This window comes from Oratosquilla oratoria, chromosome 22, assembly GCF_046742065.1.
Source record: "Oratosquilla oratoria isolate Oo_2021 chromosome 22, ASM4674206v1, whole genome shotgun sequence".
NCBI classification, from domain to species: domain Eukaryota; kingdom Metazoa; phylum Arthropoda; class Malacostraca; order Stomatopoda; family Squillidae; genus Oratosquilla; species Oratosquilla oratoria.
The window spans coordinates 41,144,784-41,158,721 of NC_134798.1; the positions used below are offsets into that span (position 1 = coordinate 41,144,784).

Genomic DNA, 13,938 nt, shown 5'->3' on the forward strand with positions numbered 1-13,938 from the left:
GCAGCGAGACACAGTACATCCACAGCAAGGATGTGCTGTGGATGGGGAGAAATCCCTTTGGGCTGTGTCAAAATATCATCAACACATAACCACTCCTTATCCCCCCCCCATCCCCCATCCACTTCCTTCTATGCATCACAGCATCATCCATACACAACCAATCTTCACTCACCCCTATTTTCAGTCTTCTCCCTTCCTTCCTCAACAGACATCCCCCTCTTTCTAAATGCCCTTTTTACCCCATCCATCCATCTCATCCTTGGTCACCCCCTACTGTTCACTCCATCCACCTCTACCTTCCACACTTGTTTTACTAATTTTTCTTCACTCATTCTTTCCATATGTCCAAACCATCCCAATACTCTTGCATCCACCCTATCTCCCAACTCCTTTTCCATCTCTCCTCTCCTCCTCACCTCCTTGTTTCTTACTCTATCTAGCCTAGTTAATCCCTGCCATACTTCACAGACATTTCATCTCAATCACATTTAAACTCTTCTTTTATGTTCCATGTTTCTGCCCCATACAGTGCTGTTGGCACAGTCACACCTTCATATAATTTCCTCTTAGCATCCATTCTCAAATGTCTATTTCTCATTACACTTTTTAATCCCCCAAGACACTTACTTGCTTCTCTCAATCTACAATCTACCTCCACCTCCACTCCTCCCTTTCCTGCTACATGCATCCCCAAGTATCTAAAGTTATCTACTTCCTCCAGTCTTTCTCCCTTAATACTCACTTCCAATTTGCTGCCATCCTTTCCCCTTGTACATCTCATCACCTTACTTTTACTCATATATCTTCAACTTCCTCCTCTTGCACACCTTCCCAAACTCCATCACTAACTTTCTTAATCCCTCCTCTGATCCTGCTACAAGCACAGTGTCGTCACAGATGACCCTTCATCCATAAGGTGCTGGGATGGAAAGGGAATGACATGGGTTTTAATATGTATATAGTGGGTGTTAGCCATGATTCCACCACTCCATATAAGGGGAAAAGGCCTTTGGTATGTGTGAAGGTATTTGCATTTTCTATTATTTGTCCATTACAGTTTTGGTTCAATACAGCAGTATTGTTTTTGTAAATATCGAGCTGAACATGAAGACACTGTGTATGTCTCTCCTGTACGTTGATTCACAATTTTTTTTTTTCTTTTGTTGTATTTACATCCATTCATATTGTTTAAACAAGATTCAGGATGCCCAACACCAAAGCTGAATAATAGCAGTAGTGGAGGGGGTAGCCTAGCCACTGGCAGTCAGAGTTCATCTTCCACTTCATCTTCGTCATCAGGTGGTTTGAGCCGTATTGATGGAAGCAGTATCAAGAGGAGCCTATTGGGACGGGTCAAAAGTACCAGGTATGGCTCTGTTGCTAATCTCTTTTTTTAATTAAAGTAGATATTTTCCATGAAAAGTAAAGATTGGCTCTTGTACTTTGTTCCTTCCCATCTTCCTTTGTAGGTAATGACACATAAGTTGAAAGAAAATTATTTTGTAAATAAATGGATTCTTATTAGTATTTCAGTGGTGCCTTTGTGTTATATTATCTTGGCTGGATTTATGGTTGATTTCGTTTGCTACTTGATCATGATCTTCTTTTTCTGCATGATGTACTACTTATCCCAAGATTATCTTCACTTTTATAGGTCTGTCTCCATGCACCTGCCTTTATTACATATATTGAGAAATCTTATTCCACCATTATCCCAATTCCAGTTTTGCCTTCTTTGTTCTCACTGTAGCAGTTTTTGTACCCTTTCTTTATGACTCCTGAAAGGTGTGCTTCCTGTAGTTTTATACTTCATATGCAAACAGCATATGCCAGCACATCCACCACTTCTCTACTCTTTCCTTGCAGTCCACCCACATTTACTGTACAGACCTTTAACACTACCTGCTTTTGGGCTGCCAAGGACTGAGGGTCATTTCTCAACTGAGCATTTCATATAAATTTACTGCAAAGTATTTTATGTCTCAGGTGCCTTTCCTGACAGGCAACCTTCCTCATTTATCCAGGTTTGAGGCCAGCAATGGAAAAAGCTGGCTTGTTCTTCCAATGGCTGGTAACTGCAAGTTAATAATTTGATGGAGTTCACTCAGTTGGTTTACTTAATTTGAAAAGAATAACCTTTTTCCTCCAACAGAAACCGAAGTACTAAAAGTCAGAGCGAGAATTGGAGTGATGCAGATAGCTTGATGTCATCGAGTAACCAACTCCATGAAAATAATCGTAGCACAGGAAGTGGAGAAGAGGGCGGAGATGGAGGTAGTGGAGGAGGAAATGTAGAGGATGTGCAGCTAGCATATGACACTGTGTTGGTTATAAGTCTTCCTTCTTCGTCACCACCACAGTGTCCAGGGCTTCTGGCTGAAGACAAGATGCTGGCTGCTCTTCAGGTTAGTGGATGAAAAAGGAATTTGTACGAACACATTTACTGTCTTGTATTAATCATTTATCAAGCCAGAGGCACCGTTGCAGCTGATTAAAAATCTCTGGGAAAAGGCCATTAGTATGTTCATCGTATATATGTACCAGAAAAAATCTAGTAGCACAATTCATTAAATTTTTTAATTGAGATGTGTGTAACCCTTTTGAATAGCGATACCTTTGAACTTGATTCTCATTTTGTCGCCAAAATAGCTGGAGAAATGGTAGTTCTTCAGACTCAATTTTATTCGTAGCAGTTCTATCCCCTTTCCTACATGATCTTCAGGATATTTTTGCTGTTGCGCACACAATGGTTGTCGTTTACTATTTTTTCCTCTATGATAACAACATAGCATCCCTTCCTTGAGTAATTTGTGGCCCAATCCCATAACCATTGTCAGCTACCTGGGAGCTGTATGCCTTGTGTAAGAGAGACCTTGAGCAGCAGACTGATTGATTCTTTATGACTACATACAGGCTAGCAAGGCAACCTCTCGCGTTCGAATGAACGTAGAAGAGGAACCTGGTGGAGCAGGTTCAGGTGGCACTGGAGAAGGCACCATTGAGAAGAGAACCCGTTTCTCCCTTTCTCATGATGAAGGATCCATCGGTAATACCTCGGACAACTTGGAGGCCATTAGTGAAGCTGCAAGTAACCATAGTGTTGCCTCAAGTCTTGATGATGTGGAGCAGGTGGGAAACTTACAACAGTTTGTTAACATTTATATTCCATGTGATTTATCTATGTGGATTATTGCATAATTGTTTATTCAAGCTTATGATAATGTAAGAATGTTTAGAAATGCAAGAATTTACATGATTTGAAGTGATTGAGAAAGGGATAACAATTGAAGTACTCTTGTGCTGCAATTATATTTTATTACCCTAACAGAAATAGATACCAGAGAAGATATTGTAACCTTTTACACAAAGTTATTATCTTTAGGATTATAATTTTCATAATTGTATTTATTATACTAAATGGAATTACTGTATTCTGCAATTAGTCATTGAGTGTAGTTATTACTGGGACATTTGCTTTAATAGTTCTGCAAGGGATTTATAATGGATACCTGCATATAATGGTTGTACAGGTCAGACATAGGAGAGGATCATCTCTTATTAACATCCTTGTCTGGTCTCCAGACCAGACCCAAGATATCTCTTAGTTAACTTCCACTATTTGTTGACCACTTTTCCACATGATAATAGAGGGCATCTGGTGACTGCAGTCATTCTTTTATTAGCTGGTATTGTAAAAACAATGTCACATGCAACACAGATAGCAGGCTAACATTTCTTTTTGAATGAATTTATAGGAGAGTACAAAGATCACTACCAGTTGCCATGGGGCCTTGGGTATCCATTCAAAGAAATTCAAAACGACTCGGGAAATGAATTGTCGCAGCTGCATTAATTAGTATTAATAGACTATGTCCATAATTATAAATCTTGTAATGTAAAGAACTCCTTTCTTCAGGAGGACCAACCAGATAACCTGTCGGACATGGTATCGGCCAATGTCTCTGGAAGAGGAACCCCCAATGTATCCGGAAGAGACACTCCCTCCTCACAAGTAACTGAAGGAGAAGATGTGGGTCTTCGAGGGGGACCAGAGTCACATCAGGCACCTCATAACATACCTGTGACAGTCCCCAAGTCTGCACGAGCTGACATTGAGGAGAAATTTGGAAGGTTTGAGATAAAGCCTTTGATTGGTGGGCATGATGAAACGGTCAGCATGGTATCGGACACTTGGAGTACCGACGTACTTGCTAGTGATTCCGAAACCATTGAAGCTGCTGATAGGGGTGGAAGTGGAGTCAGTGGTGGTGGTAGTGGCTGTGGTGGCGACCAGTTTCATGAACAGTTATTAAATCGCCACCTGGAGGAGCTAGATCGCATGCAGGGAGACTTGTTAGGTAGTGAAGTCGAGACTTTCGAAACGGCCTCGGAAGCATGGAGCACAGATGTCTTGGCTTCAGATTCAGAGCGCATGACTGAATTTGATACAGACGATGCAGGAAGTGTCACTCGATCAGATGATACGGGCCGATCAGAAGTAGAACAGGAATTAGGAGCCGGTGACCTTCGGCATGATTTACAACAGCAGGAAGATTCGCAAGCTTCGCGGTCACACGAATGTGTCTCTTTTGGTAGCGGAGATGTGATTGATTCTTCAGGTGTGGGAGGTGGTGGAGGAGGAGGCTGTAGCAGTGGCGGAGGGATTCTAAAACCGACACCAGTCCACCTCGGCATGTCCTCAAGCATGAGTAAGACGAGCCAAGACCGCACCAAAGCCTGGAAATGCGACACGACCCGCCCTCCAGTCATTGAGTTTGAACCCATCAGTGATGATCGAATGTATAGCGGAAAGGACAACCAGGAGGAAGAAGTGGAAGGAGAAGGTGATGTACAGCTTCGGAACCATGACGAGAAGCAACAGGAGATTGCGTCAGCTACACAGACCCTTGGACGGTTAAGTCTCAACCTTTCGTCCTTGCCCAATAATGGTCTTGTGGCAACAGACCAACACCTTCTGCTCAACAAGTTTATCACGAGGGACTCGAACTCGCAAACACTTGCAGGTTCCTCGTCCTCCTTCTCGGAGCATGCCGGCACAGAAGGTGCGAGTACCATGGAGGAGGGAGAAGGAACAGAAGTAAAGAATAGGAAAGGGAGCAGGTCATCCGATACTTTGGTCACAATGTCGCCTCAACAGAAACTGCTTCTGTCAAGTGATCGTGGTTCGGGTGAAGATAGCAGCAGTTTGCACTTGAGTACGACGAGCTTGGCATCGTCCAGCAGCAGTAGTAGTTCGGGTTCAGACGTAGCCACGTCAATCAGCAAACTTAGGGAAGCCGGAGGAGGATCGATCAGTGGCGGTGAGTCAGCAGTTCAGCAGCTGACAGAAACGCAAGCAGTTAGATCATCTGCAGCAGACTGTGAAGCTTCTAGTGTTGATGATAGTGGTGGAGGGGGCATGGCAGCTACTGGGGCTATACCAAAGAGCATAAGTTTTGATAAAACGGCTGAGAGAGGCGACAGAGACTCTATGGATAATAACGATGCAAAAAACAAACGAGGATTCTTTAAGAACTTCAAGCTTCCTGGGTTCAAGGCACGAAGAAAGACCATAGGCAGTGTTGTAGGAGGATCCAGCGGCAGTAGTCAGAACGAAGATGGTTCCCACCATCTGGACCGATCTCTTGCCGCACATGACGTAGGGGCACTCCGAAGGGCACACTCAGAAGACAGCCGCCCTGCTACCATTCAAGAAACAAGTGATGACATCCTCGCTAAGTACCGGAACAAGAAGACGCAGCACAGTGATACAGCCAATCCAAGCACACCAGATAGTACATTGTAAGTGTAATCAATCTAGTTCTGTTTTGTTCCAATATGATAATATTTCTCCTTTTCTTACTCAATCTAGATCAGCGTTACTCAACCTTTTACCCTTGCGTAACCTTTAAAATAAATTGCATGTCTCGAGGAACCCCTGCGCAAAAAAAAACCGCATATACCATATCTTTCTCATTTTATTTTCATCATTATAATAGGTTAGATAGGATGATGTCTATATTACATTATTATAATAACTGTTTGCTTCCGCGGAACCCTGGTTGAGAAACACTGCTCTAAATGTTTATAATCAGTTCATTCTGTTTATGAGGGACCAGTGGAGGTCCTACAAGATGGATGGCAGGGAGAATTATCTTCCAGCTGCTCATCTTCAAAACCCGTCATTACATTCACGAGTTTTTTCATATCTTTCTGTCCACATAGCAAGAAGCTATTTTTATATTTGTCACTGTATGTTTGGCTGGTTTCTTTGAAGTTGCACATCTCTTGCAAGAAAGAAATGGAGCAATGGGTTGATTGAATGATTGCAAATCTTTTGCAAGAGAGACCAGGGGCAAGATTGATTGGTTGATTGATTGACTGGTTAAAATAACAAAGTTTCATTAGGGGAAAAAAATTAGAATGATGCATACTATTGCAAAATAATGAGAGTGAGAAATTGTTAAAAGATATTAGTTTGCGGAACATGCATTGTCGTATAATCCAGTGACTTATTTTATATAGGGAGGACACAAAAGGAGACGAAGAACAGGGACTAGATATGAGTTTTGCATTCAACGATGCCAAACGGAAACTTCGCATTGTCCTTAGCACGGCAGATTTGTGTCTAGGACCTGCATTACCTTCTTATGGACCTCCCCTACACAACAAGTAAGTTTATTTTAAATATGTGTTTGTGTGTGTGTGTGTGTGTGTATATATATAGATATATATATGTATATATATGTATGTATGTATGTATGTATGTACAACACATATATAAATTGGTTCATCAATTGCAGTTTTACTAAGGGAGAGCCAGCCAAGGCATTCACCCAACCTTACCTTTGCCACCCCCATCTGTCACCCATTGTGATATACCTTTGTGTAAATATATCTGTCTGTATACCAAGGGCTTTTTCCCCCTTACAAGAGATGTAGCTAAGTCAAGTTTGACTTGACTTAGCTTGTGTAAATAATGTTATTATTCCTTAATGCTGATAATGTAACTCATAAGTGACTGTTGATGCAGCAAAGCTGATGGTGATGTGGTGACATGGTTACGTGCTCAGCTGGCAGAGGGCATCAACCTACACGATCGTGCTCTTGTTGCACAGTTGCACGAAACACTACGCTGTGTTCAGCTCTTTGATTCACAGGTGACTGTTGTTATTAGTTTTTCTATGCTCTTATTTTTTTCAGAATTAGTCTAATTTAAAGAGTAAAATAAACAAGTAGGTTCCTGTGGGAGGGGAATGAAAGTTGTTGCAAGAAACGGGTATCTGGGGATGAATGCAAAGAGAAGATTATATAAGGGAGTGGTTATACCACATGGCACTGTATAGAACAGAGGCTCAGAATTTGAAGGAAACATGTTTGAGCAAAAGTGTTTAAGAAGTATGGTGGGCATTGTGAGGATTATTATGATGAGAAATGTGGAAGTGAAGCAGAGAGTAGGGGTGGAGAGAGAGCTGGCAGAGAATCCTGAGATGGTCTGGGCATATGGAAAGAATAAGCGAGGAAAAACTAGCAAGAGAAGTGTAGAAAGCAGAAGTGAATGGAGTGAACTTAGGAGGAAGACGATGAATAAAGTGACTAGGCAGGGTGAAGGGGGCATTGAATATAAGAGAAATCTGCTGAGCAAGGAAGAGAGAGTGCAAAAGATAGTAGTGAATGGAGAGTGGTTGTAAATCTATAGATCTATTTATATCCCAATAGGCTTCTTACCCCTTATAAGCAAGGTAGCCAGCCAAGACATGCACCTATCCCACTCCCATCTGTCTCCCCCTCATCTTAGCTCCTCATGGATGAAGGGTAATCCTGAGGTGCAACAATAATAGTATTGGAGTTGAAGAAAAGTTTAACCACATATTTTATGATCTACAGGGTCGTGAGAGGTTGGTACACAGTTTGCGGGATGATTACCGTCGAAGGTCACCGTACATAGCATACCTTGTACGCAGTCGCCAAGGACTGCTCACCACCATTGCACACCTTGAAAAGTAAGTACAAGGATTTATCAGAGAATATTTTGATATAATTGTCTTCCTTTGAATCTATTTTCCTCACATAATAACCATTGTGATAATAGCAGCAGAATATTTTACCTTCAAGATTAAATAGTTAAATACACTTAACCCCTTCCATACGGTGCCGCACACGTAGGCGTCATGGACTTAGATCTCGGTGGCAGCAGCCAATGCCAGCCGTACGACGTGTCGTAATAATACTCGCATCATAAAATATAGTCACCGCTTATATCGATCGTTCTCTCTTCACCCGTGAATTTTGATAACCATAGAAAATGCGATTACAAAAGAATTAGAAAGAATGTCATTATGGAGGGGTGACTACAATAAATATAATCAAGACGCCGATATGGCAGCCTCGCGAATACACTCGCTCCCCATGACGCCTACGTGTGCGGCACCGTATGGAAGGGGTTAAGACCTTTTTGTTGTGAATAGTTTCTGCTGAAAAGGGAGTGAGGGTCATATATATCTTCAAATACAGTCAATCTAACATTAATGGTTGATCTATCTATCTATATATGCCAAAAGGCTTCTGCATCACAAGGCAGGTAGCCAGTCAAGGCAAGCACCCACCCTCCACCCATGCCACATCCATTTGTTTCCCTTTTAAAAATGTTTAGCTCTTTGTGAATGAAGGCTGATCCCTGACCCTTACCCACTGCCTTAGTCAGAAGCAATGCAGCAAAATACAACACCCTGACTGCTGGGTCCTGCTGTGGAGGTGCTGTGTCTTACTGCATTGCTCCTGAGTCAGCCAGTGGATGGGAGTAATAATGGATGGCCTTTCATTCACAAGGATGAATTAAAAGAAAGAAAAGAAGAAAAAGAAAAAGAAAAGGAATTGGTTGTTTCATGTTGTCATTTTATTTTATATTGTATTGAATGAATATTAATATAATTTTCTATATATTTTACTTGTGACAGGCTTTTGTCTCGGTTGGATGTAGACTGCAGTGTTATAATGGCTTCCCTGGTAAATGTATGTGTTCGTCTATTCCTGGAGAGACGTGAGCAACAGCTAGCTCGGTTCACTTTCGAATTTACCCAAGTGACGGTTCCTGACGAAAAGGTGCAACTCGTTGAGAAATTCCTTACACAGCTGTATGCCGAATTAGAACGTGATCCAATGTGGATAAGTAAGTTGACTATATCAGTTTGTTATAATTGACCATTTTAACACAGAATGAATATTTTTTTAGTAGATTACAGTATGATTTCCACAAGGTATGAACAGCTAAGATTTTAAAAGACACACTCATCTTGTTCTTCATTCTGCATGGGTCTGGCTTTTGCTTTACACCTGTGACAACATACTTCCACTCTTCAGATTCTTATGTACTCATTTCTTACTGGGGTGCCATATCGACTTGGACATTGACCACCATGGAGCTCCAAGCATATGTTATTGCTTCTCCTACAGATGTCCATAACCCATCTACATGTTTTCTGCGTGGTCTTCCTCTTGCTCTCTTTCTTTCTCATTTCTAGCTCATGTTATTTAGATTTTAGATACTTCTGAGTATTTCTGATGTATTCATTATTTTTTTTTAGGTAGCACACAAGAACAGTTACAGGGTGCGCAATTAGCACTGGAGCGTGCAGTGATGTCACACATCTACATCCATGCCCTATATCCTAATGGTGATGGCGATGTCAGCAGAGACCAGTGAGTTTTTTGCCTTTAGATGTTCCACTATTCCTTAGCTTTAATGAATATATGAACTGTTGTTGATGTACAAGTTCTTGAACAAATCTTATCTTGTGTACTACATTTAGTTAAATACAACAGGCAATAGTACAACAATTCTTGCCAGAGGTCTATATAAGGATCCAAGGACTATTGTTGATTACTGTGGGGTTACATGTCTCCAGTTGGCAAAACTCAAGGCAACAGTAATTATTATTATTTTTTTTTACAGAGTCTTGCATGAGCATATGAGCAAGCTGGCAGCTGTTATTACGCCAGACCATAAGGACTTGCGCATTCCTAAGGTATTCCCTGCCATGATATTGTTGCATATGACCCCAGTGAATTTTGTTTATCTGAAAATTTTTAATTGGTAGTATTTTGAAGTTTATCATTTGTATATTGAAGATATGTTATGGGTTTTATTTGTTCATGATGTGGGTGTGTGCTTTGACTTGGCCATTTTCCTCTTAGAGAGGGTTGGTATGCCTTAACAAAGGGCTTTCTTGAATTGGGGAATTTAGTATAATATTCCCTTACTATAAACTTGCTTTATGCTGGTAAGATTTTATCTGCCTTCACTTCAATGTTGCGCATAGTAGTGATGCTCTAAACACATACATATATACCAAAGGTCAGGTCCTTTGCTCCACATAAAAGATGGTGATTGAGTCAAAGCACACACACACAATGTATACAATTAAACTCGATTACCCCCCCATTTAGTACAGGATTATAGACAATTATTTGTGTCATGTGCCCACAGCTTTACCAGTATGAGTGCCCCTGGCCAAGTGCACAGGCAGAAGTAGTAAGGCTGGGAGCTTATAAGACACCAGGGGACAAACTTCAGTGTGTCATCAGGGCAGCACAGACCCTAATGAACCTACTTTCCCTTGCGCACCATCGCTCAGTCCCAGCAGCTGATGATTTTATGCCTGTGTTTGTTTACATGCTCATTAAGGTGAGTGTTTAGTTACTTACATGGCTAAATTTGTACAAATGGGTATGGGAAGACAAGGAAAGGAAAATACATACATACATATACCAAAGGCTTTTTCCCCCTTACACGGGGGGTAGCCAAAAAGAAAAAGGCATAGAAATCACTCCCACCCATTTCATTTCCCATATATTCCACTCCCCTCCACCCTCCTCCCTCCCTCCTATCTTGACACCTCCTGGATGACGGGTCATCCCTGCATCCTGTCCACTGCTCTGGGTCAGAAGCAGTGTCGCAAGACACAGCAAGGCCGCTTCATAAATATGGGACTGAAAATGTCTTTTATAGGTGAATAAAAAATTGGCTCTTGAGAAAGATGCAAAAGAAAACCAGTCAAGTAACGTTATTCACCTAATAAAGGCATTTCCAGAATCCAGTGTTTTTCTTCCATTGTCTTTTTATATACATGTCTGTTAACTGATGACAACTTAAAAGATGAATACATCACAGATGGAGGTATTTGAAAAATAAGACAAATCATTTATAATCTAATATCATCTAATACATACATATACATATACAAAGGCTCCTTCCCCCTTACATGGGGGGTAGCCAAAAAGAAAAAGGCACAGAAACCACTCCCACCCACTCCACTTCCCATATATTCCACTCCCCTCCACCCTCCTCCCTCCCTCTTATCTTGGCACCTCCTGGATGACGGGTCATCCCTGCATCCTGTCCACTGCCCTGGGTCAGAAGCAGTGTCGCAAGACACAGCACATCCACAGCAAGGCCGCTTCATAAATTCGGTGACCCCTCCTCTCCGTCCCCTCATGCAGAAAAGGAGAAGACAGGGAGAAATCCCTTCAGGGTGCGTCAATCTTTTTTTCATACATACTTCCTCACCCCCCATCCCCCACCCACTCCCCCTCATGCATCACAGCATCATCTATATACAACCCTTCTCCATTCACCCCTATCTTCTGTCCTCTCCCGTCCTTCCTCTACAGACATTCCTCTCTTTTGTAAAGCCCCTTTCACCTCATCCATCCATCTCATCCTAGGACGCCCCCTCATATTCACTCCTTCCACCTCCGCCTTCCACACTTCTTTTACTAATCTTTCTTCACTCATTCTCCCCCTGTACATCTCATCACTTTACTTTTACCCACATTTATCTTCAACTTCCTCCTTTCACACACTTTCCCAAACTCTGTCACTAACTTCCTCAATCCCTCCTCTGATCCTGCTATAAGCATAGTGTCATCTGCAAACAACAGCTGGCTTATCTTCCACTTTTCTCCATTTTCTTTAACCACTTCAGTACGGGACTTAAATCTCGCGGGCAGCAGCCAATGCCAGCCGTATGACGTAACGTAATAATATTCGCATCATAAAATATAGTCACCGCTTATATCGATCGTTCTCTCTTTCACCCGCGAATTTTGAAAACCACAGAGAATGGGATTCAGGGTGCATTTGGGAGAATGTAAAAACACAGGGGCGACTACAATAAATATAATCAAGACGCCGATATGGCAGCGTCGCGAATCCACTTGCTCCTCATGACGCCTACGTGTGCGGCACCGTATGGAAGGGGTTAACCATCTCCAATCCCTGGCCCACCACCCCATCCATGTAAAGATTGAACAGCCAGGGCGACATAACACACCCCTAGAAAAGAGAATATGTACAGACGTGGGATGCATCAAGGCAGTCTTTACTCAAAGTCTCTTGCAGGAGTTTCATGGCTCCCAGATAACCAGTATCAGTCATAGAATTAACCCACAAATCAGTCAAAGAATATAGTATTGTTTTCAGGGCAAGGCTGCATGTGACCACTTGCATATGCACACCCATGCAAATGCAGTGGATAGGTATCTTTAAACTACTTCAGTACAACTCAAATTCTTGCACGCAGTATTGGCTGCCATATGTAATTTGCATCACACTACTTGCATTATAAAATATAAAGTCACTACTGTATTACTTGTTCTCTTTTACTCTGAGTAATAATAGATACAGAAAATGTGATCAAACCAGTTCATAGAATCCAGGGATAACTCATGTACAACTACAAATAAGATATATAATCAAGACACAGATGCCAGCATCCTTATGTACCTTCTTGCGCCTCATGATGCCTACATAGGTGTTATTATACCAAAGTGGTTAAGTGTTGATGCATAAGTGTCATACCACTCCTTTCTTATGTAATTCTTTAATTCAGCCTTCCTTGTACCTTTCATAAATCACATTTTTATTCCCTCTATAAATCCACCTCTTCATCATATTGTCCTCAAGGATAGAAGTGTTGGTTGTCAATGACAAAAACAAATAAGTGTTTTGCCTTGTACATTTTTCTTCCTTTTCAAGAACTGGAAGAGTAGCATAGTTACTGGATATTGTAAGAGAAATATGGAAGAGAAGGAAATATGAACAGAACAAGTTAGGTTTTGAAATCACATCCATCAAACTTGTCCTTATTCTCCATTCTCAAATTCTTTTTCAGGCCAACCCCCCTGCCTTATTATCCACAGTGCAGTATGTCAACCTGTTCTATGAGCAACGACTGGAGGGCGAAGACCAGTATTGGTGGACACAGTTCTGTTCTGCAATAGAGTTCATTAAGACTATGGATTATTAAGATGTATTTAAAAGAACATGGTCATGTTGTGGCTTATCATCAAAACATTGTTACCAAGTCATAAAACATATTTACCTTATTTGATTATCACATTATCAAATCATGAAACTTATGTAGAAATGGATTCAAATGAATAGAAGAGTATGATTAATTTGTACTTACGACACCTTTTTAACTGTTATTATCCACCAATTTGTTATTATTTTGATGTATGAATATAAAGGAATGGATGATGTATATGACATATAAAGTGCACATACAAGGAGTATTGTACAAAATAATAAAAGTATGAGTACTTTTTTGTCCCTTCCAAATTAACATATAATTACTGTTCTGGGAATAAAGAAAGTTTGACAAAAAAAAAAAAAAAAGGTTTTTCATTACAGCCTTCATATGAAGTCAGTTTTATCATATATACATACATACATATACCAAAGGCTTTTTCCCCCTTTTAAGCGAGGTAGCCAAAAAAACAAAAGCATTAAAAACCACTCCCACCTATTCCATCACTAATATACTCCACTCCCCTCCACCCTCTTCCCTCCCTCTTATCTTGGCCCATCCTGGATGACAGGTCATCCCTGCATTTTACCCACTGCCCTGGGTCAGAAGCAGTGTCACAATACAGCAC

General features: G+C 41.2%; 1 protein-coding gene across 2 annotated transcripts in view; it reads left to right on the forward strand.

Annotated features, from left to right (window-relative positions):
* The window catches only part of Gapvd1 (GTPase activating protein and VPS9 domains 1), a 30,862-nt gene extending 17,184 nt beyond the window's left edge, over window positions 1–13,678 (forward strand). The window contains exons 11-22 of one of the 2 annotated variants that reach the window (XM_076205766.1): window positions 1,198–1,366; window positions 2,153–2,405; window positions 2,914–3,129; window positions 3,917–5,802; window positions 6,526–6,672; window positions 7,034–7,160; window positions 7,888–8,003; window positions 8,958–9,169; window positions 9,585–9,699; window positions 9,953–10,025; window positions 10,487–10,684; window positions 13,173–13,678. In XM_076205766.1, the coding sequence (XP_076061881.1) occupies window positions 1,198–1,366; window positions 2,153–2,405; window positions 2,914–3,129; window positions 3,917–5,802; window positions 6,526–6,672; window positions 7,034–7,160; window positions 7,888–8,003; window positions 8,958–9,169; window positions 9,585–9,699; window positions 9,953–10,025; window positions 10,487–10,684; window positions 13,173–13,307 (3,647 nt within the window). In that variant the 3' untranslated portion in view covers window positions 13,308–13,678. The remainder of the gene's footprint in view (window positions 1–1,197; window positions 1,367–2,152; window positions 2,406–2,913; window positions 3,130–3,916; window positions 5,803–6,525; window positions 6,673–7,033; window positions 7,161–7,887; window positions 8,004–8,957; window positions 9,170–9,584; window positions 9,700–9,952; window positions 10,026–10,486; window positions 10,685–13,172) is intronic. The other variant, XM_076205767.1, reaches the window with a different exon arrangement.
* Window positions 13,679–13,938: the final 260 nt, after the last annotated feature.